This window comes from Cladosporium halotolerans (assembly GCF_011745625.1).
Source record: "Cladosporium halotolerans strain TM138-S3 chromosome Unknown Sca13, whole genome shotgun sequence".
Classification (NCBI taxonomy): domain Eukaryota; kingdom Fungi; phylum Ascomycota; class Dothideomycetes; order Cladosporiales; family Cladosporiaceae; genus Cladosporium; species Cladosporium halotolerans.
In genome coordinates, this window is record NW_027191464.1 from 405,613 (window position 1) to 426,359 (window position 20,747).

Sequence of the window (20,747 nt, forward strand, 5' to 3'; positions counted from 1 at the left end):
GGCATGTTCAATCGCTTGCTCTTACGCTTTTCGAAGACGTTAGCGAACGAGGTGGCAATTAGAGTTTATGGAACCACAAGTGAGGTATCATTTCCACGAATTTAAGCCGTGATAAACACGCCCGGTCGGGAACAAGAAGTGTTACGACAAAGGATCTAGGTAGTTATGAGCTAATGAAATATCTTGGATTACGATTGTGACGCGTCGGATCACGCGCATTCCACTTTTGTGCGGCAGCTTGTCAGAAGCTATTCGAGCGATTCTGGGACGCAATGTATTTGATGATACTTCATACTGGTCAGTCGATACTTGATCTCCGCTACGCGTATTGTCCAATTTCTTGCAGCGTTTGAAAGAAGATGCGTGCATTTCTGCCAACCGACCGGCCCCAACGGAGTGCTAGAAGTCGTACAGAAGAAAGCGAGGCGCGAAAAAGCAATATCCCGGAGCAGACTTCTATTCAGTGCGAGATGAACGAACGGCACCAATTTGTGACTGAAGCACACCTTGCTTGCTCCTCAAAAACGATAGCACTAGAAAGAGGTAGAAGCACATCACTCCGAAGGCCAACGGTGCAAATAGAATGCGGTTTTGCAGTGCAGGATAGCAATGGTCTTAAACGAGACTTGCTCAATCTCATTGCGTCAGCCGACCAAAGGTTCAGCCATTTCTTCGTAGGCTCAAGCAGGAGTGCCATCCAGCCCCTTGGCGACATCCGCCACCTCAGCCGCGGTCTGCGCAACCTTTTCGCTCTCGACTTCCTTCTCCTCGCCCTCCACAGCCCTCTCCTCGGCTTTCTCCAGTCCCTGGTCGACCTCACCGCCACCCTCTGCCTTCACAACACCCTTTACGACTTCGACGGTCGCGGCAGGTCCGCCAGCCTCAACAGCTAGGATTTTGCCATCCTTGTTGACGACAAACACGCCTCTCTGGGTTCCTTTCGGCGCCTTCTTGAAACCAATGGCTTTGATCAAGCTAGCGCTCGGATCGCACAGCAGAGGATAAGGCAGGTTCTGCTTGGTTTTGAAAGTCGTATTCGCCTTCGGGCTGTCATTGCTGAGGCCGTAGATGGCGAGGCCGGTTGCTGTGAGTGGCGCATAGGAGTCCCTGAAGAGGCAGGCTTGGGTGGTGCAGCCACTGTGAAGGTCGCGTGTTAGTCCAATGATTGAGACGACTATCATTGATGGGGAGTCTTACGGAGTGCTCGCTTTTGGGTATGTGAAAAGCACTACGCCCTTCTTACTGCTCTGCACGAGCTGCGCGAGCGTGACTTTTTCCCCGTCGTTCGTCTCGATTTCGCCACCGAACCCCTCGAGCTCGATCGTCTCGCCTTGCTTGGGCGGTGTTGAAGCGCCAGAAGAGGTCTTCGCCGCTGTCTCTGCGACGGTCTCTTTGGCAGCAGCCTCAACTTCGGCAGCGGCTGATTCCTCAATGGCTGGCTCCTCGGCCGCTGGAGCATCTTTCTTCGCTTTGCCCTTGGGCGCAGCCTTCTTCTTCGCAGGAGGCGGGGCAGGCGGTGGTGCGGGACGTTTGCGAAGCTCCACCATATCGTTGATGCGCGTGACGAAGTGCTTGGTCGCTGATACGCTCAAAGTCGGTGACAGGAAACACGCGAAGAAACAGATGGCAAGATAAAGCGCTTTTGGACAGCCGTTCCGTGTACGTTGGCTGGTTGAATGTACAGGAAAGAGGAAGGGAAGGACTTATGGCGCGATTGGAAATAAGAAGCAGGTGCGGTCGCATGGGTGCGCCACGCCGCGACGGCAAGCTCGCTCGCTCGCGATCATCGCAACAATGCACGTGTGGAGCTGGAGCTGGAGCTATGGGGCGCTTAACCGGCGGGGTCGATTTAGGCCGATGCCATTGCGGGCCGCCGGAAGGGACGGAGCGGTCCGTGTGGACCTGAAAGCACGCGATGTCGAGGGCTCATCATCACTTTGGAAGGAGGAGGCTTCTGGCTATTTTGACGCAGCACGTCAATACTTCCAAACCGACGAGTCTGAAGCAACTACTATCTGTAGCTGCTTTCCAACTCAAGCCCGCTTGCGTTCAAGCAAACTGGCAGGAAAACTGTGGGAATCATAATGGCATTGTGATGGATCGAAACAAAGCATTGGACTACAGGCAGGTCCAGCTCCTTTCTAGTTGATACGTCGAACAGATAACGCAACGCGTACGTCTGCTTCAAAAGCTTGATCATATATGGCTGGCGGGAATATTTACAACCAACGCAGGTAATTTCATATCTGTCTCTGAACTCAAGCTAATCACATCTCTGATGAACAAAGGAAATTCTCTCACAGCATCCCTCACACTTCCCAATTTAGGTTTGCGATGCGCATTTTGAAGCTTTTCGTCGACACCAATTTCCATCCAGATCAACTCTCCATAAGGCCTACAAGACCTCGTCGGAAGCCCAGTCTGAATCGTAAGCAATCAAGCCGTAGCGCAGATGCTCAAGAGTGGGCTCAATCTCAGCCCATGGCTTAGAATCCATAAGCGCCACAGTATTGAACAAGCCAAAGATGACTCTCCACTCATCGGGCACAGTCTCAACTGGATCGAGCGTCCCAAGCATCCCCCTAACCTTGCTGGCATGCGTCATCTTCAGCCAATTCTTCAGATTATGCCAGTTCCTCTGCCCGGTCTGCGAGAAATAGTACTGCGGGACGTGAACATTGTCCCTATCCATCAGGTCGCGCAACTTGCGCGCAAGGAACAAGGCGGCGTCCACGTTGAAGTCCTTAATGATCAGCACGACTTCGTTGATGTTGAAGTACATGCCGAGAGACTCCTCGCGTATGATTTTGCAGGTTCTCGTGAGAGCTGGCTCGGGGACGCCGTTCGCAGTGGAAACGATGCACTCCCCGGGACCGACGTGCTCCTCGTAGGTCGCGTATTCCCAAATCATGTTGCGAAGCTCAGGTGGGAGCTTGAAGAGTGGAGACTTGGCCACCGAGTTGGGGAGGGGGGCCGATGGGGCCTTGTTGAAGCCCAGCCATTTGTTCAAGAAAGACATTTTGGTAAGCGTAATGGTTGTCCTGAGGGTGTTTAGTGTTGCAGAAGGAGGGGTACGGTTGTTGGAAGTCAAGATATAGCCTCCGGAGCGTGCTCGCCGATTTGTGAATGGTATTGCTGGTGTTAGATCCGTTGTGACTGATTTTTTGGACAAAGAGCGCAGACCTTCGCCTCGACGCTGCAGAGGTGCAAAGTGAATGGCTGACAGCCGAATAGTGTCAGAATGACTTCCGTTCGATGAGCTTGGCGATGGACAGGGCATCTTCGCTGGTCAAGTCAGCCGCCGTAAATGTCTTCTTCCCTAGTGAGAGAGAGCCAAGCCCCACGGGAGTCGCTGTTGAAATGATCGGTCTTGTGTTCTCTTGCATAGAGCCTGCACTATTGGCATGTTGGAGACGTTTCTGAAGTGAATTTTGGTTACAATTCTGATGCATGGGCTTCGGCCACATGTGCTAAGTGGAAAGAAGTTGGGCAGGTAATACGTGAAATTGCAAGGTAACCTGGAACAACACTTAATATCGATATTGAACGTCTTGAGAACAATGCCAGCCGTGCGAATAAACAAGTTGTGTTCTAATCGACTGACACTGAGGCTTCGGGGGTTTGAGCCAAAGTCTTTACTTTTGAGCCGCATTCTTGAAGAGCACAAGGGCAGTCTACCCGCAGTCGCAATCGGATATGACGAAACCCCAAGCATAGAGAGCACCGACCTACAGTACCGAGAGTCAGATCTTGAAACCAAGATAAACAGTTCTCACTATTTACTCACCTCGTAGAAAGACTGCTATGCCCACGCCCCCACTGACTTCTTGATATGGCTAACTCTGTATTCCAATCGATCTTCTCGGTGTTGGACAGAGATTGTCTCTGGGACGAGCCCCGTGATCTCAACGATTTTCTTGTTCTTCCGAGGCCGCGCGTGGCTTGAAAGTCCCGATCATGGGAGGTTTTCCCGCCCTGTATTATCTCACATGGGAAATAGACACACGACCTTGAGGCGGAAAAGTAGTCGAGCTGCTCGGAAAGAGCAATGCTTTTCTCAGCCGCCCTCCTGCATACTGGCATAAGCCTTCTGTTGGCCTTCGAGAAGACCAGTGTAATACCCGGCGTAATACCAGCTCATGACGAGATTCTTCATGCCTTCATCTTGCACTGTAGCCAGAAAAGTTAGTATCGTCTTAAAAGTCTAGATCGAACGATCAACACTTACTGGTACTAAGCAATGCTTGCGGCATCGCCGCGCCAGCAAGGGGGCCGTTTGTTGACGGAGGAACGGAAGGGCCGGTCGCTGTAGACGGTACCGCTGTCGCCGGCATTGAACTTTCGCTAACATGTTCTGCAGCTGCTGTTGCTTGTGCTGATGCGCCGGTGGCGGAATGCGTGCTGTTGGGCAATGGCTGTTGATGTGCTTGTGTTGCTGCGGGTTTGAGAAGTGCCTGGGATTCTTCCTCGTTTTCAAGCTTATCCAGATCGATCTGCTCGCCCTTCGCGGCTAAGCTGTGATATTTCTTTCATGATAAGTTAGCAAGAGTCTCTGAGAAACACTCGTGGAGAATCACATACCTTGTACTCGGCCAAAGCATCATCCCATGATGCTTGGAGATCCGAGTCGTCCCAAATCTCCTCATGTGTAAGATTGCCGCCTTGCATTTTGCCTGCGAGTCTACAAAGTCCAAGATTGGTGGGTCCCAAAGTCAAGTCGTCGGCCAGTCTGGGTGAAGTTCAGCCTCCGAGTCTCGAGCCGCGACCCTGCTCGGCCCACCTTCCTCGCGCTTTCGCGCTTCAGAGAAAAGTTCCAGCGGCCGATCCTCGTCCAAAAGTGCTGGAGGTTGCGAAAGAATTTCACATCCAAACCCATTCAAATTTCGCACAATCACAATGGCTGCTGAGAAGAAACGCAAGAGTGTCGACAGCGCCGCGACCGTTGCCAAAAAGGCCAAGACCGCGCCGTCCGCCGAGAAGCCCGCGCCTGTGAAATCCGCGCTGAAGAAGTCCGGCTCCAAGGTCGAGGCCGCCGCTGTCACGGAGAAAAAGAGCAAGGACAATGGCAAGAAGGAGAAGGTCGCCGCGAAAGCGAAGAAGTCCGCCGACAAGCCCGCCGTCGCCGCCGCGGTGAAAGAAGTCGAGCCCGCTTCCGAGGATGACGACGAAGAGAGCAACGAGCTCACCGCCGACCAGACCGCCGAGCTGCTCGCCGGCTTCTCTAGCAGCGAAGACGAGGGCTCGGACGCCGAGGAGGACGAGGGCGTCGCACTGTCTAAGATCCCCAATGCGCCCAATGTCGGCGCTGTGCAGAAGCACATCGCGAAGAAGACTGGCACCAAGGAAAGGGACCCTGAGACGACGCCTGGCACCGTGCACCTCTCCCGCCTGCCTCACGGTTTCTTCGAGCCCCAGCTCCGTGCCTACCTGTCGCAGTTCGGCACTGTTACACACCTGCGCCTTGCGCGCAACCGCAAGACCGGCAAGAGCAAGCACTTTGCTTTCGTCGAGTTTGCTTCTTCTGCTGTCTCGGACATTGTGGCGAAGACGATGGACAAGTACTTGCTGTTCGGACACATTATGCAAGCGCGACGAGTGCCGGATGAGCAGATTACCGAGGACTTCTGGAAAGGTGAGGGAAAGAAGCGCGTCGCGCCGAGGAATAAGCTGGAGGGCGTGAGGCTGAGGAAGGGTGTGAGCAGGGAGGGCTGGGAAAAGAGGGTTGAGAGGGAGGAGCAGAAGCGTCTGGAGAAGGCGGAGAAGATGAAGGAGCTTGGCTACAAATTCGACATGCCTGCCGTCAGAGGTGTCGACGATGTGCCTGTCCAGAAGGTGCTCAAGCAGGCGGACGAGGAGCCCAAGGCGATCGAGTCTGGCACAAAGGAGCCCGAGGTGGCTGTGAAGACTGTCGTGGAGGAGCCGAGCAAGGTCACCGTTACTGAGGAGAAGACAAAGAAACGCGCTGCGCCCAAAGAAGGCAAGGCCAAGACTAAGAAAGCAAAGAAGAACTAAGGCCGTTGGCGATCAAGATGGGACGGCTTCATGTAATGCTACTGTTGAGCGGTGTCAAATTTTTGTGATTCATGGCATTCATAGAATCTATTGGCCGGGGATGGTGCCCGGCGTTTGACGGCAATGCAATCATTTTCTCATCGAGCTCTTCAACCCCAACTCCGCGCTTATCCCACAATCCTCTTCTCGTGATTCAATCACGAAAGCTTAGCAACGTGTTGGCTCACTTCACAATCAGGGCAGCACTTGGCACGAGCCCGGCCTCCTTCAGCGTCATGCCAAAGTCACCCTGATCCCAGACCTTCTTGGGGAAGTTCTGAGTGAAACTGCTGACCTGCACGCCACTCTCCTCCGCCAGAGCATGTGCGACCTCGAACAAAGTGGTTTCCGCAGGAAGGGTCTTCATGACATTCCCACCGCTCGTTTGCAGTCTCAGCCTCGCTTCCGAGTGATTCGCCGCAGCCTTCGCAGGCGCGGCAGTAGCAGCAGCAAGCTCACCAGCTCCTCCAGCCGGCGCACCAGGGTTGTATGCATCTGGATTCGCACGCATAGCCTTCTCCTCCTCTGCCTTCTGCTTCCTCGCCCGCTTATCAGCCTCAATCTGCTCCTTGATCCTCTTTTTCGCAGCCGCGTCATCCAGCTTCTCCTGCCTCTTCGCGGCTGCCTCCTTGACCTGCTCCTTGCGCCTCAGCTCCTCCTTCGCATCCTCGTTCTCCTTCGTGTGCTTGCGCCGAATCTCGTCGTTCCGGCGCTGCTGCTCTTTGTCCTCCTTCTGTTGCCCCGCGCGCTTCGCCGCCAATTTCTCGCGCAGCTCCTGCAGGCGCGCCGCTTTCTCTTCTTCAGTCAAGGGCGCCAGCTCCTCGGCTGACTCGGCGAAGTCGTCGTGCCCGCTCTTCTCCGCGTGGAATTGCGCCTGCGACATGCCGCGGAACTTCTTGCCGCAGTCGTTGCACACCATGCTGCGCGCTTGCTCGCCGGCTTGCAGGGCGGGGTTGTCGTCGTCGGCATCGTCGGCAGTTTCGGCTTGGAGCTCTTCGAGCGATTTGGAGCTGTTTTTGTCCAGCCAGTCGATGGCGCCGGTCAGGTTGCCACCTTTTTTGAGCGCGATGGTGGCTTTTTCTTTGTCGAAGCCCATGTCGACGAGATTCTCGAGGTCTGATGACATGATGGGCGAGTTTGCACTTTGTTGTCAGTTGTTATTGGTGGAGATGGGAAGGTGTAATGCAGATGTGGTTGTTCTAAGCGGGATGTTTCTCCTGCGGGCTGCTGGTGGGTGGAGGCTTCTAGAAGCCGAGTTGCTCTAGCTAGCAGCAATTCAATTCAGTAGTCAAGCTCGAAAGCGTAACATTCACAAGGCTCGCTTCACGTGTTTAGTGGCGAGAGTAGTGGAGTGCACGAGCAATCGTAGCGTGTGTGAACGCTGGCAAAGACGGCCTGGCCAGGCGCTCGAGATGCGTGGTGACGTAGCAAGCTGCGGCAGAGCCAGGCGTGTCCCGGCCACCGAGGGGCAGGCGGACTGGCGAGGGTGATGAGACATGCAGTGCGCCAATATCCTGACCTCCGCCCTGCCCTGATCTGCTTCAACTCTCCCAAAACACTCCCCTGCTGCATCGTGTCTGCAACCCCTCCACCGCACCAATTTATCTCGTATTGCCGTGTCTGCTCCAGCCCTGTTTGCCCGATCAGCACGCCCTCCGCGCCTCGCCCAAACACCTGCCCCAGCAGCTGCTCGCACGCTCCAACGCCCCGGGCTGGACCAGCGATCACCACCTGTTGATAACACCATCCACCTCCACCTGAGACCCTGCCAGAACCACCAAATCAGTCCTAGCCATGTCTGTCGAACTGGAACCCTCGGAGCTGGGCTTCAAGCGTATGCGCACCCTCCGCCTTTCACTTCTTGGCCACGTTGCCGGGTGTGCGACAAGCCTGCTGACAGATCGCGATATGCAGGCCCCTTCACCCACGAGGTCTCCCAGGTCCTGCGCCTAACCAACCCCAGCAATGAGCCCGTCGCCTTCAAGGTCAAGACCACCGCGCCCAAGCAGTATGCCTCTCCCTGCGCCAGTCATGGCCTCCACGCGACCACACGCACCACCTAACACCACCTCTCAGGTACTGCGTGCGACCCAACTCCGGCCGCATTGAGCCCCTGCGCACCGTCGAGATCCAGGTCCTCCTGCAGACCATGAAAGAAGACCCCCCGCTCGACGTCCGCTGCAAAGACAAGTTCCTCGTCCAGTCCGTCACCATCCCCTCCGACGCCGCCGAGGGCGCGAACGTCTCCCAGATCTGGGCCGGCATCGAGAGCACCTCCAAGTCTTCCATTCAGGAGAAGAAGATTCGAGTCGTCTTCCTGCCCGCCGACGGCCAGCAGCACCAGTCCAACGGCATCGGCGGCGCCTCCAGCCTCGACAACTCCCACTACAGCGAGGACCACCCGCCCGCCTACTCCAGCCCCAGCCCGCAGGCCGTCACACCCCAGCGCTCCGTAGGCCCGACGAGCAGCATCGACGACAAGCCCGAGGGCGCAAAGAGCCGGGGCGACGCGGTCAGCAGCGCACACAACCCCGCGCAGTCGTCCGGTTTTGCCGGCGCTGCGGCCGCCGTCTCCTCCGCCGTCCCGACCTCGCAGGACGACCTCCGCCGCCAACTGGACGACGCCAAGGCTACCATCTCGCGGTTACAAGAGCAGGCGAGCTCGGGCCTGCGGCAGCGGAACGTGGGCGGCAGCGGTGAGAAGAACGGCCAGCAGAGTCCGCTGGCCGCGAAGGCGACCAGCACCGGCGGCGTGTCGGTCCAGGTTGTCGCCCTGCTGTGCCTGCTCTGCTTCCTGATCGCCTACTTCTTTTTCTAGACGACTCAGAGTGCCGCGTGGGGAGAGCGCAAGACTCTCCTCCTGGTGAACGGCGGCGACGTGCAGGTCTGCGGGAGGCTGGCCTTGTCAAGGCCCAATGGATTGCTGCGGGACAGGGACGAGGCCCAGTGCCTGTGGACGCCAGACGCCGATTTATGAGGATGCTGGTGGGATGAGGCGCCGAGGCCGTTCAAAGCTTGGTCTTGGTCGTCTCTGGCGGGGAAAAGCAGTATTTTTGTAGCTGTGGCGAGGCTCATTTTCATTTGGCATGCGGGTTCCGGAGCAACTGCATACGCCTGTTTGCGAGCGAACATCTCGCGAAGTCTTGGAACCTTTCTGTTTTTCTTTGTCCCCTTGTGTGTATGGTTTTCTCTTTCATAGCCTTTAGATACCGTCCTAAGACATTTCATTGCAAATTGCAGCTTCCACGCGATCGCATGAGAAGCCAAAGCAGCTGAAAAGCCATTGTTGGTACATTGAGCAACATGGGTACCAGGAAACACCGCACATTCGTACGAGCTATCGTTAGAGTCCAAAGCACAAGATCTCCTCGGAGAGCACGGTAACAACCAAAGCCACACTGTTCCATGCCGCTAAAATGCTATGCCAATCAATATATGCCAAAAGCGACTCTACACAAGCTTTTCATCCACATAATCACAATCATCATTGGGACTAGAAAACATAAAGCCTCGAGAGTAGAGAAAGAAAAAAAGAACCCTAGGAAATCTCCGCCCTTCACTCCCCAGCCCTCTCTACACACCGATCCACATCACACTAACAACAACATCCATCCCCTTCCCCTCCCCGCCCTCGAACTTGTAGCTCCACATCCCATCCTGCTCGTTGTTCCAGTACGCCCCGCTGGCGCTGTGCATGCCGCGCCGCCCGACCTTCTTCGGCGCACCGTCGCTCTCCTTCTCGCCTTCCTCCCGCGGGTCCGACAGGTGCTGGATGATCGTGCTGTTGACGGCGAACTTGTACCTGCTGTCGTCGTTGTAGGGCGAGGAGGACTCGGAGATGAGAGACTGCAGGATCTTGTTGATGATGCTGTTGTTCCACGAGGCTGTGCTGTCGTGCGCGTAAGCGGTTGCGCTCGAGAGGGTGCTGGTGCAGGCGTCGGAGGCGATTTGCGAGAGGCGGGTCGAGGTGATGGGCTGGGAGGGTGTTAGAGCTTTGGTTCTGTTGGTTGGGTGCCAGTGAGGTGTGGTTTCGGGTGGCTGCTTACGAAGTTGGAGGACATCTTGGCGGGAGTGGTTTGGGTATTCGGGGTCGTTGGGGCTGTGTGTCTAGGAGTGATCGGTTCTGATTGATTTGTTGTTTTTGCTGCAGGTATTGGTGCCCTTGTGATCGAGTGGTGTAAGTGAGGTGGTTTGTTTATCGGCGCAGCAGCGACCGCCAGTTCGCGCCGGACCTGCATCAGCGCCAAAGCGGCGGCCAAACTGTCGATGCGGGGCCGCGGTTGCCTGTGCGGCCACGCTAGCCAGATAGTGTCACGAATGCAACAAGGGTGGCCGTCTAGATCATGGATTTCCCATGAAACCTGAACACGCACGTCTTGGTAATTATCTTGTGGCATAAAGCTACAGTCGCATGCCCTCGAACGACTGCAATGTGGTGATACGAACATGTCACGGCGCATCGTGAAGTATCACAAATTGACGCAGCTTACGCACGCGACAGTTAGGTGACTGAACAACATACCAGAATCTCAGGGTCAAAATTCGGTCTCGACAGCCTATACGAGAAGGTAGTAGCACGCCTTTTTCTAGAGAATGGAGATATCTAAAGGTGATAACTTGATTATGGAACCTCATCGACGTCAAATTTTCGGATGAGCGATAGAGCAGGCTTTTGTAGCGTCTAACGACACGGCTATCTAGTAGGCATAGATGAACCTCGGGTTGTGCTCGCCAAGTTCCTGGGCCTCATCATCGGACATGCCCTCGATCTTATAGTCTTCCTTGCCAGAAGCCTTCTTCCTGTTCTGGTTGCGGAACCATGCCCAAAGGAGCAGGTAGATAATCGCTGACATTGCCACCATGCCCATGGAGACGGCGTGGCCCATGATGAAGCGAGGCGAGTCGGGGCTTGGGTACAACTGTAGAACGAGACGTGTCAGTATTGGTTGAAAGCCATTGACAGCAGCGCTTCGAGAGCCGACTTACGAATGGAGCCGCGATGCCAGCGGAGTTGCCGATTGTGAGCTGCAATCCAGTCGCGACGGTCCTCTTTCCGTAGCGAGGATTGTTACTCGGTAGCCACGCGAGAGGTAGTCCGACGATCACGTAAAGACCCGCTGCGACCAGGAAACAGCCGAAGTATCTCGCGCCGTTGGGTGCAGGGCTAACGAGGATGGCGTATCCAGCCGCACAGATAAGCCCGAAGATGACAGTGAAGATGGCGCGACGCTGTGTGCGATCCGAACACCACGCGACGATAATGTAGCTGATCGCGCCCAGCCCATAGCAAGGAATTGTAAGTGCTTGCACTTCTGCCGTACTCCACGAGCCCAACGTTTTGATAATCGTCGGGAGGAAAGTAGAGTAGCCGTACAAGATAGTGTCGCCGCCGAATTGGCCGACGCAGAACAGCCATATCTTCCAGTCGCGGAAGCCCTCGTACACGTCCGCCTTGTGCATCTGATCAGACGATTTGGTGTGTCCCACCTGCATGCGACGGCGCAGATCGATCAGCTCCCGCTCGCGGGGCGTCAGGTAGTGCGCTGTCTCAACAGAGTCCGCGAACCACCACCAAATCGCGACGCCCAGGATGACGGTGGGTAGACCCTCGATGATCATGATCCAGCGCCAGCCGCGCAAGCCTGCGATGCCGTCCATGTGCCCAATGCCGTAGGCGAAGATGCCACCCAACGAGCCTGCGATGGCGGCGGAAACGAAGAGGTATCCGATGCGCAGGGCGTATTCTTTCTTCGTGTAAAACAGTGTCAAGTAGACTGTGAGGCCGGGGAACAGGCCTCCCTCAAGAGCGCCAAGGATGATGCGGCATGCGACCAGCCCTTTGAAGCCTTGCACGATGCCAGTCAGAGTGGCAACGATGCCCCAGCCGGTGGTGATGAAAGAGAGCCATCGAGAGGGAGTGAACTTCTTGATGACCAGGTTGCTGGGCAGTTCGCTGGCGATATAGGTAACGAACAAGAGGGATACTGCGATCTGGTATTGGTTGCCCACAAGTCCCAAGTCTTCCTCCATGTAATAGAGGCGCGCTTGCGTCAGTGTCAGCTGATTGTAGCCCAACAAGGTTTTACACAAGGAAGAAATTACCATTGCCAATATTCACGCGATCTAAGAAGCTGAAAAGGTACAGTAGCATGACTGGCGGCACAATCCATCTGTCAAGTTTGCGAAGCAAGGCGCGCTCTTCCTTAGGATCGATGTAGAACTCATCTTGGACCATGTGCTGCTGCTTGTCGAGGTCCATATCAGGAGCATTGGCAATGTCGTTGCCTTCTTTGAAGTCCATGGTGATAAAGGCAATAGCAGGCAGAGTCGCCCTACGAGATGGTATGGCAACAAGGAAAGATGGCAGGGACTTCAAGCACACATATATGAGCTGCGCTACACACGCGCTACAGACGCAACCCTTGCCGCGTCGGCATGATCTTATCTGGGGCCGGCAAAGCGCCCTGCGAGTATATTATTGCGGGGGATAGACGATCCTGGGGGAAAGGGAAAGGGACATCTTCGGAGCATAGATAGGTCGATGGCAAGACGTAACCGGACGGGTGCTGCTCGCGTACCAGAAACGTCGGCGCAAGGCTCCGGCCTCGGCAAGGAGGACGGCGCAAGTTGAGTTGCCGGTTGGCCTGTTCACTGAGCAGGGGTGTTGATCGGCTTCGAGCGATTAGACGTGTACTCTTGATAAGTGTCGGAAGTTGTCGAGTGTGCCGATATTCTGTGCAAAATAAGGCCGAAGAGAATCAATCTTCGATTTGCAATGAAAGAGGCAATTGCAGACGTTTTCAAACTCACAAATTGATGTTTGAATGACGTTGCGAGAAACGGTTACGGCAGACGCAAGCCGACGTTGAATCCACTCAATCTGCAGATCATGTGTTTGCTGGGACGATGATGAACTTGCACCCTCCACAGGCATATCGAGGCACGTGAGGCTCGATAATGTGCTACCGTCGCCTTCACGCCGTTTCCAAGTGAGATTTTCACAAGAGACACTCACAAGCCGCATGTCACCGACTTTCGGTCAAGCACGACAGGACGAAACGGTAGTCAGCAAGTCAGCGGTAGGCATGAGCTTTTGCCGGTATTGTTGTCTATAAGTGAGGGTAGTAGACACCTGAAGGAGCTTGTAAGGTGTTTTCTCTGATGCTTGTATTCCTTCAATATGACGAAGTGCAGTAGCGAACTACCCTCCGCTCTAAACCCTCAAGATTGATTGCTTACTCGGAGATTTCCATTGCAATACACGTCATTTCACCAAGACCCAAACAGAAGCTGCTCATCCAGATCCGCCCCGAAATCGCTAGGTATGCCGCCCTCGGGCAAGAATGAGTCAAGTAACTGCATCTGCTTGCCATCTAGGAAATTGCCGATGACAGGATCGCCGAGGATGTCGATATCATTAACATTGGACATCCTCGAGTCATGTCCCAGAGCTTCGCTCTGTACCGAAATAGGTGTTTGGAGGGGTTGCTCTTGACCAGTCGGTGTTGCTCTGCCGGATAATGCAGCAGTTGGCCTAGAGCGTCCGAAGGGTGTATTATTGGCTGTGTGGTCTAAGCGACCGGCGGCTCGCAAGCTTGACACTCGCGTTTGGATCTGCGAGAGCCGTTCGCAGAAGTCGACTGCTGGTATGTTGCCGTTGCTTTTCAGAGATCGCAGTATGCTCAGCAAGGTCTCGAGGTGGTCGGAATTGGTGGCGGTCGGCTTCATGATGGCTGACATGATCAGAATCATGGCTGCGGAAAATATGTGGTGGGCGTCCCAGAAACCGAACGTCGCTATTGATCCATCGAGGAACAGGCTCTCCACGATTCGGCTCGAGGCTTGTGCTGCGTTGATGCAGCTCTCGGCTAGCGCGAGAGTTATCGATGACACGTTATACCGTGGTGATGTTGTTCCTCGCGGCCTTGGTCCCAAATGAAACTGCATTTTGAAGAGGTGGAGTAGAACCGGACGTGTCGTTTGTATGATGCACTGATTGTAGGCGAGGTGAAGGCTTGCTACTGGTCGCGGAGTGTTGCTTTCGACAACACGCATGTCGGCCGGTAGTTCATCCTGCCATGCTCGGAGCTGGTTGAGGATGCTGTGGACTTGGTGAATGTAGAGACCTTTTGTAGCTTTCGGGATTCCGTAAATCTGCGTCACTAAAAGTATCTTGTCATTAGCCCCAACATCTCTGCAGAGGGATGGATGAATCCAGTATGGCACGTACGAATATTTCCAATGATTCGCGCCAGCTTGACATTGATGACCAGATTGCGAGGATCCAGGAATTCTGCCATCTCCTCTGCCGTCAAACCATCCATGCTAGGCAGCTCGACGTCGATATCTTCATCTCTGACAGTGATAGGCTGCCCGATCTTCGATGCGGAGAATCGATCGAAGAAGTACAGGACCCACCATGTTCGGCGCCGGCTCTCCCGTTCCACTGCACTCAGTGTTGTGTGCCTCGCCGCAGACCGATGCATACCTAGACTGAGAGCAATACGTGTCGCAATCCCACTGTAACAGTATGCGGTCCGAACGCGACCAAGAACGTTGGATGCCCACGCCTACGCGTCTTTGTCAACAATGATCTCCGCGAATCTAGCCTGTCAACATACCAATAACGTCAACACTTCCACTTGCATCAAGGAAGGTTCCTCGTAGGCATCTTGGTTCTCTTGCAGCAGGTTGACCGCCTTAACGTAATACTGCGTGCCAGGGACCCTATTGTTGTCACCGACCCCTCTCCGGTGGGTGTAGATTTCCCCAAGAGCCATTAACGCGTAGAACTTGCAAAGCCACAAACTCGAAGGCGTGGTCTCGCCACGATAGACCGCGTCGATCTCTTTCATGAAGCTGACCTCGAGGAAAAGCGGATGGTAATTCCCAATGAAACGGCGGGCGACGTTCAGCAGCAGCTTCACGTGCATCCGTTCGGGGAAGTCTGGACTTTGACGCGACTGTGCATCTCCCTGCGACTGCGCCTCTCCCTGGAAATTGAGGCTATGATAGTTGGACAAGCCCGCTGACAGGGGCGTATACGTGCTCTCGAGACAGGAGAGCAATCGATTGCTGAAAGCTGCACAAGACGCTTCGCCGATGAATCCTGGCTCGGAAGATCGTTCATGAATTGGTTTTTCTTGCTGCCTGTCGAAGAGTGGATTAAATAGATTGCTCTCTTCTGTTGGCAATGCAGGCACATTGTAGCAACTGGTGTTGCTGTCAGCGGGGCTGTCCACAGAGTGCCCGCTCGTAGGCGCTGGAGCTTGAGAGGACAATGTCCGCAACCGTTTGCTGTCTGCTTCAAGTCGCTTCAAGTAGCTGGATGCAATCAGTCTACGGATGTTATAACGCGGACATAGTCTGGCATGTTACCTTTCAGTGATAGGTATCTTCCGCTCCTTTGGCGGCACACGACATTCTTCGGCCCGGCCGGCGTTCGAGCATGAACGGCAAGGCTGCTCCCCCGAGCATTTGATTTTCTGTGCATGGCATCTCTGGCATCTGGATACAACACTGTCAGAGAACGCTGTCAGCCTGTCATCAGAGCTTCTTACGCTGCAAGCAGGCGTTTTGGACGCCGCGTCGCGGAGGCACTCATGCTAGATGATTCTGGGTAGGCATGGATTCAATCGTGCCGTACTAGAGAGCGTACAAGCAGCTAGTATGGCCCACTTTACCCATGCCTACACATGCAGTAGTACAGACAAAGAGGTGTTGCTGTTCCGATATCGTTATCTCTCCATCTCGGCAAAAGAAAGGTGGAGATCAGGAACGTCGATCCGGCATCGCAAAAGCTGCCGACCAGCCGTGCCAGCTTCAACGGAAACGCTCCGATTCGTCGCCTCTCTCCGCCGTTCGCTTTGAGGCGGAATGCAAAGTTTGTGGCGCGTTTGCCAGGACTAACCGACCTGGGCTTCTCGACTGTTTTGGATGGTTCAGAACTGATTGTGGCAATGTGTTTGCACGGATTTGGCCACGGCGATAAAAGCATCGTAATGATGCCGTCCACAATCCGAGCCTGAGTCGAGGTGGTGCTACGGTTGTCAAGTGTTCCAGCGCGATGCTGAGAGGCTCTGGCTACGGCGACTGCAGGGCCATGGAAGGTGCAAGAATCAATGCCACAAACTTTTCAAGACCGCTGTGAGGCACCCTGGCCGAGTCACACAGCAGCTTGCAGCCACTTCTCTCATGCTCGGCGCATGAAGCCGATGTTGCATGCTACACTGCCGAGGACTATAATTTGATCGATGTGATGCATCAGATGCAGTCGCAGGTAGTATTCCGAGGCCACGCCGCTAACCCCTGCCACCCACCGCCGATAAGCGGGCTGTACAGTACCAACCGGCCTCTTTGTCTCTTACCGGACACGTTCTGAACAGCTGCTGTGATGTTGCCGACCGATAGACTGCACGCTTGTCGGACATGGTAGGCCGCTCGAGCTGATGTATAGATATAACGCGACGGTAATGTACCTCTTCCACCTCTTTGAAACGCCTTCCAAGTCCAGCACTCTCGTCTTATTAGCAATTGGTTTCATTTATTGTCCCCCAATCCCATTTCACTAAACTCGTTGACAATATAAACCTGCACCTTGCACACCATGGCATCACAAGGAATTCGCATAGCCATTGATCGTGGCGGAACATTCACAGACGCCTGGGCCGAAGTGCCCGGCCGTAAAGACCACATCGTCTTCAAAATCCTCTCAGTATGTCCGGAAGAATACGACGATGCACCAACAGAATGCATCCGGCAAATACTCGAAATCGCCCTGGAGACTTCCATTCCGAAAGGCTCATTACTAGACCTGGCTCCCATCGAATCCATTCGCATGGGAACGACGGTGGCGACAAACGCCCTTCTAGAACGCAAAGGCGATCGCGTAGCTTTCTTGACGACAAAAGGCTTCCGCGACATCCTGTACATTGGCAACCAGACTAGGCCAGATCTGTTCGACCTCTCCGTCCGACGCCTGGCTCAATTGTATGAGACTGTAGTGGAAGTCGACGAGCGTATCACCATCGAAAGCGCCAGTGAGATGCCATCAGACCAGCCAATCGATGTCTCGTCCGATCCAGCACTCGTTACTGGCCATACCGGAGAGATTGTTCGCATCATACAGAAGCCGGACCTTACCGCTGTCCGAGCAGATCTGGAAGACCTCAAGGCACAAGGTTTTGAGAACGTTGCGATTGGTTTCATGCATTCTTACACATACCCAGAGCACGAACTGCAAGTCGCAAACCTTGCGACCGAGATGGGATTCAAAGTCTCGGCGTCTTCGATCCTTCAGTCTATGGCCAGATATGTGCCTCGAAGTCAATCAGCAGTTGCGGATGCTTACCTCACACCGATGACCCTCGCGTACCTTGACGGCTTCCGCAAGAACTTCAAGGGCCAGTTAGAGGATGAAAATGTGAACAAGCTCCTTGTCTGTCAGTCCGACGGTGGCCTGACCAGTTGGTCCAAGTTCACAGGATTGAGAGGTGTCTTGAGCGGGCCCGCTGGAGGTGTCGTAGGCTTGTCAAGAACGTGTTACGATGATGCTGATGGCACGCCTGTACTTGGATTCGATATGGTGAGTGCACCTACCGCAGTTGCTCTGAGATGATGCTGACCTCGTTCGCGCAGGGAGGCACCAGTACTGACGTTGCTCGATACTCTGGCAATCTCGAGCATATCTTCGAAAGTACTTTAGCTGAGGTCACCATTCAAACGCCACAGCTGGATATCAACACCGTAGCTGCCGGTGGCGGTTCCATCCTCACATGGGAGAACGGCCTTCTCAAAGTTGGCCCAAGCAGCGCGGGCGCCAACCCTGGACCTGCGTGCTACGGCAAAGGAGGTCCCCTCACAGTCACAGATGCCAATTTCCTCCTCGGTCGCATCATACCCGATTTCTTCCCTCGCAAACTCGACATGCAAGTCGTGAAGGACAAGTTCGAAGCGCTGGCTGAGACCGTCAACCTCGAAATGAATCGCGATGAGCCCTTCACACCAGAAACGCTGGCCCTGGGGTTCCTCGCCATCGCCAACGCCACTATGACCAGGCCCATCCGAACTCTCAGTGAAGGCCGCGGTTATGAGGCTTCGAGTCACAGTCTCGGCTCGTTTGGAGGTGCTGGTGGACAACACGCTGTTTTCATTGCGCGCGACCTGGGCATCAAGCGGGCCATTATTCCATGCTACTCTAGCATCTTGTCTGCGTACGGAATGGCTCTCGCAGATGTTGTCGTCGAGAACCAAGAGCCTGCAGCCATCACTTTCTCCGAGAAGGCTGTGGACGAGATTAAGGCGCGCCTTGAGAGTCTCTCTAGCCGAGGAACGACGGGTCTCCAGAGCCAGGGCTTCGACGACGTCTCCATCGAGCACGAGCGATTCCTTAACATGAGGTATAAGGGAAGCGATACTTCGCTCATGATCTCAGTCTCCGAAGCTGTCGGAGACGCTGGTGCTGCGTTTGCAACGAGGCACACCCAGGAGTTCGGCTTCTCACAGGCCAGGGATATCTTGATCGACGACGTTCGAGTTCGCAGCGTTGGCAAATCACGGGTAATAAACATCTCGAGCCCCTTTGAAGAGTTCAAGAAGCACAGTACTTCCGGCTTGACTCCGACCCCGACTCCGACGTTCTCACGGAAAATCTTCTTCGAGAAGCATGGCTGGACGCAGACGCCGGTCTACGAGCTGAAGTCAATTAGCACCGGAGCACACATCACTGGCCCCGCTATGATCATTGACAAGACTCAGACTATCGTCGTCGATCACTTGAGCAAAGCCATCATACTCCCAGAACATGTCATCTTGGAGGTGGAAAAGGACGAGCATCAGGATGTATCCACGGAGACCGTCGATCCAGTCCAGCTTAGCGTCTTCGGTCACCGTTTCATGACGGTCGCTGAGCAGATGGGCCACACGATGGAGAAAACATCCATTTCCGTCAACATCAAAGAGAGACTCGACTACTCATGCGCTGTCTTCGCAGCAGACGGAGGCCTCGTTGCAAACGCGCCACACGTGCCCAGTCACCTTGGGTCAATGAGCACCGCCATCGCCTACCAAGCTCAAAGGTACAAGCCTGGCGAGCTGAAGCCTGGAGATGTGATCATCGCCAATCACCCAAAGGCCGGAGGCACGCATCTTCCCGACATCACCACGATTACCCCAGTCTTTGACAGTGAAGAGGATCCCAAGGAGATCATCTTCTTCGTTGCCAACCGCGGACATCACGCAGATATTGGTGGCATCGTCCCAGGCTCTATGCCGCCCAACTCGACGGAGCTCTGGCAGGAAGGCGCCGCGATCGAGTCTTTCAAGATGATTTCGGAGGGTGTCTTTGATGAAGCTGGCCTTATCAAGCATCTGTATGACGACCCCGCTTCGTTTCCTGGCTGCAGTGGATCGAGGACGTTGACAGAGAACATTGCTGATCTGAAGGCCGCCGTTGCCTCCAACCAGAAGGGCATCTCGCTGATTCGGGCGCTGATCAAGGAGTTTACGTGGCCGGTCGTGCAACTGTACATGCAAGCTATCCAGGACAACGCCGCTCAATCAGTACGCGACCTTCTCAAGCAGTTCGCCTCGAAATTCGAAGGCGGCGTTCTCGAAGCGACCGAGTTCAATGACGACGGTATTCCCTTCAAGCTCAAGGTGACCATCGACAAAGAATCCGGAGAGGCAGTCTTCGATTTCACAGGAACTGGCGCAGAGCACTCTGGCAACCTCAACGCTCCTCCGACCTGCTCATATTCGGTCATCATGGTAAGTGGTCTGCACCCTACCACCGCCAAGCCCCAATGCTAACTCGCTCAAATAGTACTGCCTCCGCTCCATGATGTCAACGGACATCCCGCTGAACCAAGGCTGTCTACAGCCCATCAAAGTCCTCTGTCCAGACAACACGATCCTCTCGCCCTCCCCCGGCGCCGCCACAGTAGGCTGCACGACCGAGACCTCACAGAAAGTCGCCGACCTGGTCTTGCGCGCTTTCAATGCCGCCGCAGCTTCCCAGGGCACGATGAATAACTTGAGCTTCGGCTGCGGCGGCACGGATCCGGCGACTGGCGAGGTCGTCCCGGGTTTCGGCTATTACGAGACCATCTGCGGCGGCGCGGGCGCGGGCAAGGGGTGGCATGGCGCGAGCGCGGTGCACACGCATATGACAAACACGCGGATTACGGATCCGGAGATCCTCGAGAAGCGGTATCCCGTGCTCCTGCACCAATTCGCAATCCGCAAAGGCAGTGGTGGCGATGGCCGCTGGCGGGGCGGCGACGGGTGTGTTCGCGAGATCGAGTTTCGCGTGCCGTTGCAGGTGTCGGTTCTGACGGACCGAAGAGTCACGGCGCCGTACGGGCTCGAGGGCGGAGAAGATGGACAGCGTGGGCAGAACATCTGGATACGAAAGGATCCAGTTACGGGCGAGACGAGGAAGGTTTCGCTGGGTCCAAGGAAGACTTCGCACTTTGCAGCGGGGGATCGGATTGTCATTGAGACGCCTGGTGGTGGTGGGTATGGCAGGGCCCTGACGATTGGTGATGATGGGCAAAATGGCGGACAGTCTTTTGCCAATGGGCTTGACGTGCCTTTGAGGGAGACAAGGACGATGTTGACGAATGGCAGTCTTGGAGTGAGGCATAGTACTGCCACAGGAAACTAGGCTGTAAGTTGTGTAATGATTGCCAACGAGC

The 20,747-nt window shown here is 55.0% G+C and overlaps 10 protein-coding genes across 10 annotated transcripts; 3 read left to right on the forward strand and 7 right to left on the reverse strand.

Annotated features, from left to right (window-relative positions):
* Positions 1 to 273: 273 nt before the first annotated feature.
* WHR41_04615 (uncharacterized protein) lies at positions 274 to 1,798 on the reverse strand. The gene is made up of 2 exons (XM_069373221.1): positions 1,198 to 1,798; positions 274 to 1,137 (listed from the first exon to the last, which is right to left on the reverse strand). The coding sequence occupies exons 1-2, from the start codon at positions 1,545 to 1,547 to the stop codon at positions 681 to 683; spliced, it is 807 nt and encodes a 268-aa protein (XP_069229789.1). The 5' UTR covers positions 1,548 to 1,798; the 3' UTR covers positions 274 to 680.
* A 597-nt stretch (positions 1,799 to 2,395) lies between these two features.
* WHR41_04616 (uncharacterized protein) lies at positions 2,396 to 3,019 on the reverse strand (the record flags this gene model as incomplete). The annotated part of the gene is made up of 1 exon (XM_069373222.1): positions 2,396 to 3,019. One exon carries the CDS (start codon positions 3,017 to 3,019, stop codon positions 2,396 to 2,398), a length of 624 nt encoding a protein of 207 aa, XP_069229788.1.
* A 397-nt stretch (positions 3,020 to 3,416) lies between these two features.
* WHR41_04617 (uncharacterized protein) lies at positions 3,417 to 4,706 on the reverse strand. The gene is made up of 4 exons (XM_069373223.1): positions 4,582 to 4,706; positions 4,229 to 4,526; positions 3,788 to 4,170; positions 3,417 to 3,728 (listed from the first exon to the last, which is right to left on the reverse strand). Exons 1-3 carry the CDS (start codon positions 4,666 to 4,668, stop codon positions 4,058 to 4,060), a joined length of 498 nt encoding a protein of 165 aa, XP_069229787.1. The 5' UTR covers positions 4,669 to 4,706; the 3' UTR covers positions 3,417 to 3,728; positions 3,788 to 4,057.
* A 190-nt stretch (positions 4,707 to 4,896) lies between these two features.
* WHR41_04618 (uncharacterized protein) lies at positions 4,897 to 6,012 on the forward strand (the record flags this gene model as incomplete). Its single annotated transcript, XM_069373224.1, has 1 exon — positions 4,897 to 6,012. The coding sequence occupies one exon, from the start codon at positions 4,897 to 4,899 to the stop codon at positions 6,010 to 6,012; it is 1,116 nt and encodes a 371-aa protein (XP_069229786.1).
* A 223-nt stretch (positions 6,013 to 6,235) lies between these two features.
* On the reverse strand, positions 6,236 to 7,177 carry WHR41_04619 (uncharacterized protein; the record flags this gene model as incomplete). The annotated part of the gene is made up of 1 exon (XM_069373225.1): positions 6,236 to 7,177. The coding sequence occupies one exon, from the start codon at positions 7,175 to 7,177 to the stop codon at positions 6,236 to 6,238; it is 942 nt and encodes a 313-aa protein (XP_069229785.1).
* A 405-nt stretch (positions 7,178 to 7,582) lies between these two features.
* WHR41_04620 (uncharacterized protein) lies at positions 7,583 to 9,285 on the forward strand. The gene is made up of 3 exons (XM_069373226.1): positions 7,583 to 7,885; positions 7,966 to 8,059; positions 8,128 to 9,285. The coding sequence occupies exons 1-3, from the start codon at positions 7,846 to 7,848 to the stop codon at positions 8,867 to 8,869; spliced, it is 876 nt and encodes a 291-aa protein (XP_069229930.1). The 5' UTR covers positions 7,583 to 7,845; the 3' UTR covers positions 8,870 to 9,285.
* A 74-nt stretch (positions 9,286 to 9,359) lies between these two features.
* On the reverse strand, positions 9,360 to 10,219 carry WHR41_04621 (uncharacterized protein). The gene is made up of 2 exons (XM_069373227.1): positions 10,098 to 10,219; positions 9,360 to 10,026 (listed from the first exon to the last, which is right to left on the reverse strand). Exons 1-2 carry the CDS (start codon positions 10,110 to 10,112, stop codon positions 9,625 to 9,627), a joined length of 417 nt encoding a protein of 138 aa, XP_069229931.1. The 5' UTR covers positions 10,113 to 10,219; the 3' UTR covers positions 9,360 to 9,624.
* Positions 10,220 to 10,651: 432 nt separating this feature from the next.
* WHR41_04622 (uncharacterized protein) lies at positions 10,652 to 12,419 on the reverse strand. The gene is made up of 3 exons (XM_069373228.1): positions 12,154 to 12,419; positions 11,038 to 12,095; positions 10,652 to 10,970 (listed from the first exon to the last, which is right to left on the reverse strand). The coding sequence occupies exons 1-3, from the start codon at positions 12,350 to 12,352 to the stop codon at positions 10,749 to 10,751; spliced, it is 1,479 nt and encodes a 492-aa protein (XP_069229928.1). The 5' UTR covers positions 12,353 to 12,419; the 3' UTR covers positions 10,652 to 10,748.
* Positions 12,420 to 13,320: 901 nt separating this feature from the next.
* WHR41_04623 (uncharacterized protein) lies at positions 13,321 to 15,655 on the reverse strand (the record flags this gene model as incomplete). The annotated part of the gene is made up of 5 exons (XM_069373229.1): positions 13,321 to 14,213; positions 14,282 to 14,621; positions 14,673 to 15,375; positions 15,430 to 15,558; positions 15,612 to 15,655. The coding sequence occupies 5 exons, from the start codon at positions 15,653 to 15,655 to the stop codon at positions 13,321 to 13,323; spliced, it is 2,109 nt and encodes a 702-aa protein (XP_069229929.1).
* Positions 15,656 to 16,657: 1,002 nt separating this feature from the next.
* Positions 16,658 to 20,716, forward strand: WHR41_04624 (uncharacterized protein; the record flags this gene model as incomplete). The annotated part of the gene is made up of 3 exons (XM_069373230.1): positions 16,658 to 17,635; positions 17,689 to 19,818; positions 19,874 to 20,716. 3 exons carry the CDS (start codon positions 16,658 to 16,660, stop codon positions 20,714 to 20,716), a joined length of 3,951 nt encoding a protein of 1,316 aa, XP_069229926.1.
* Positions 20,717 to 20,747: the final 31 nt, after the last annotated feature.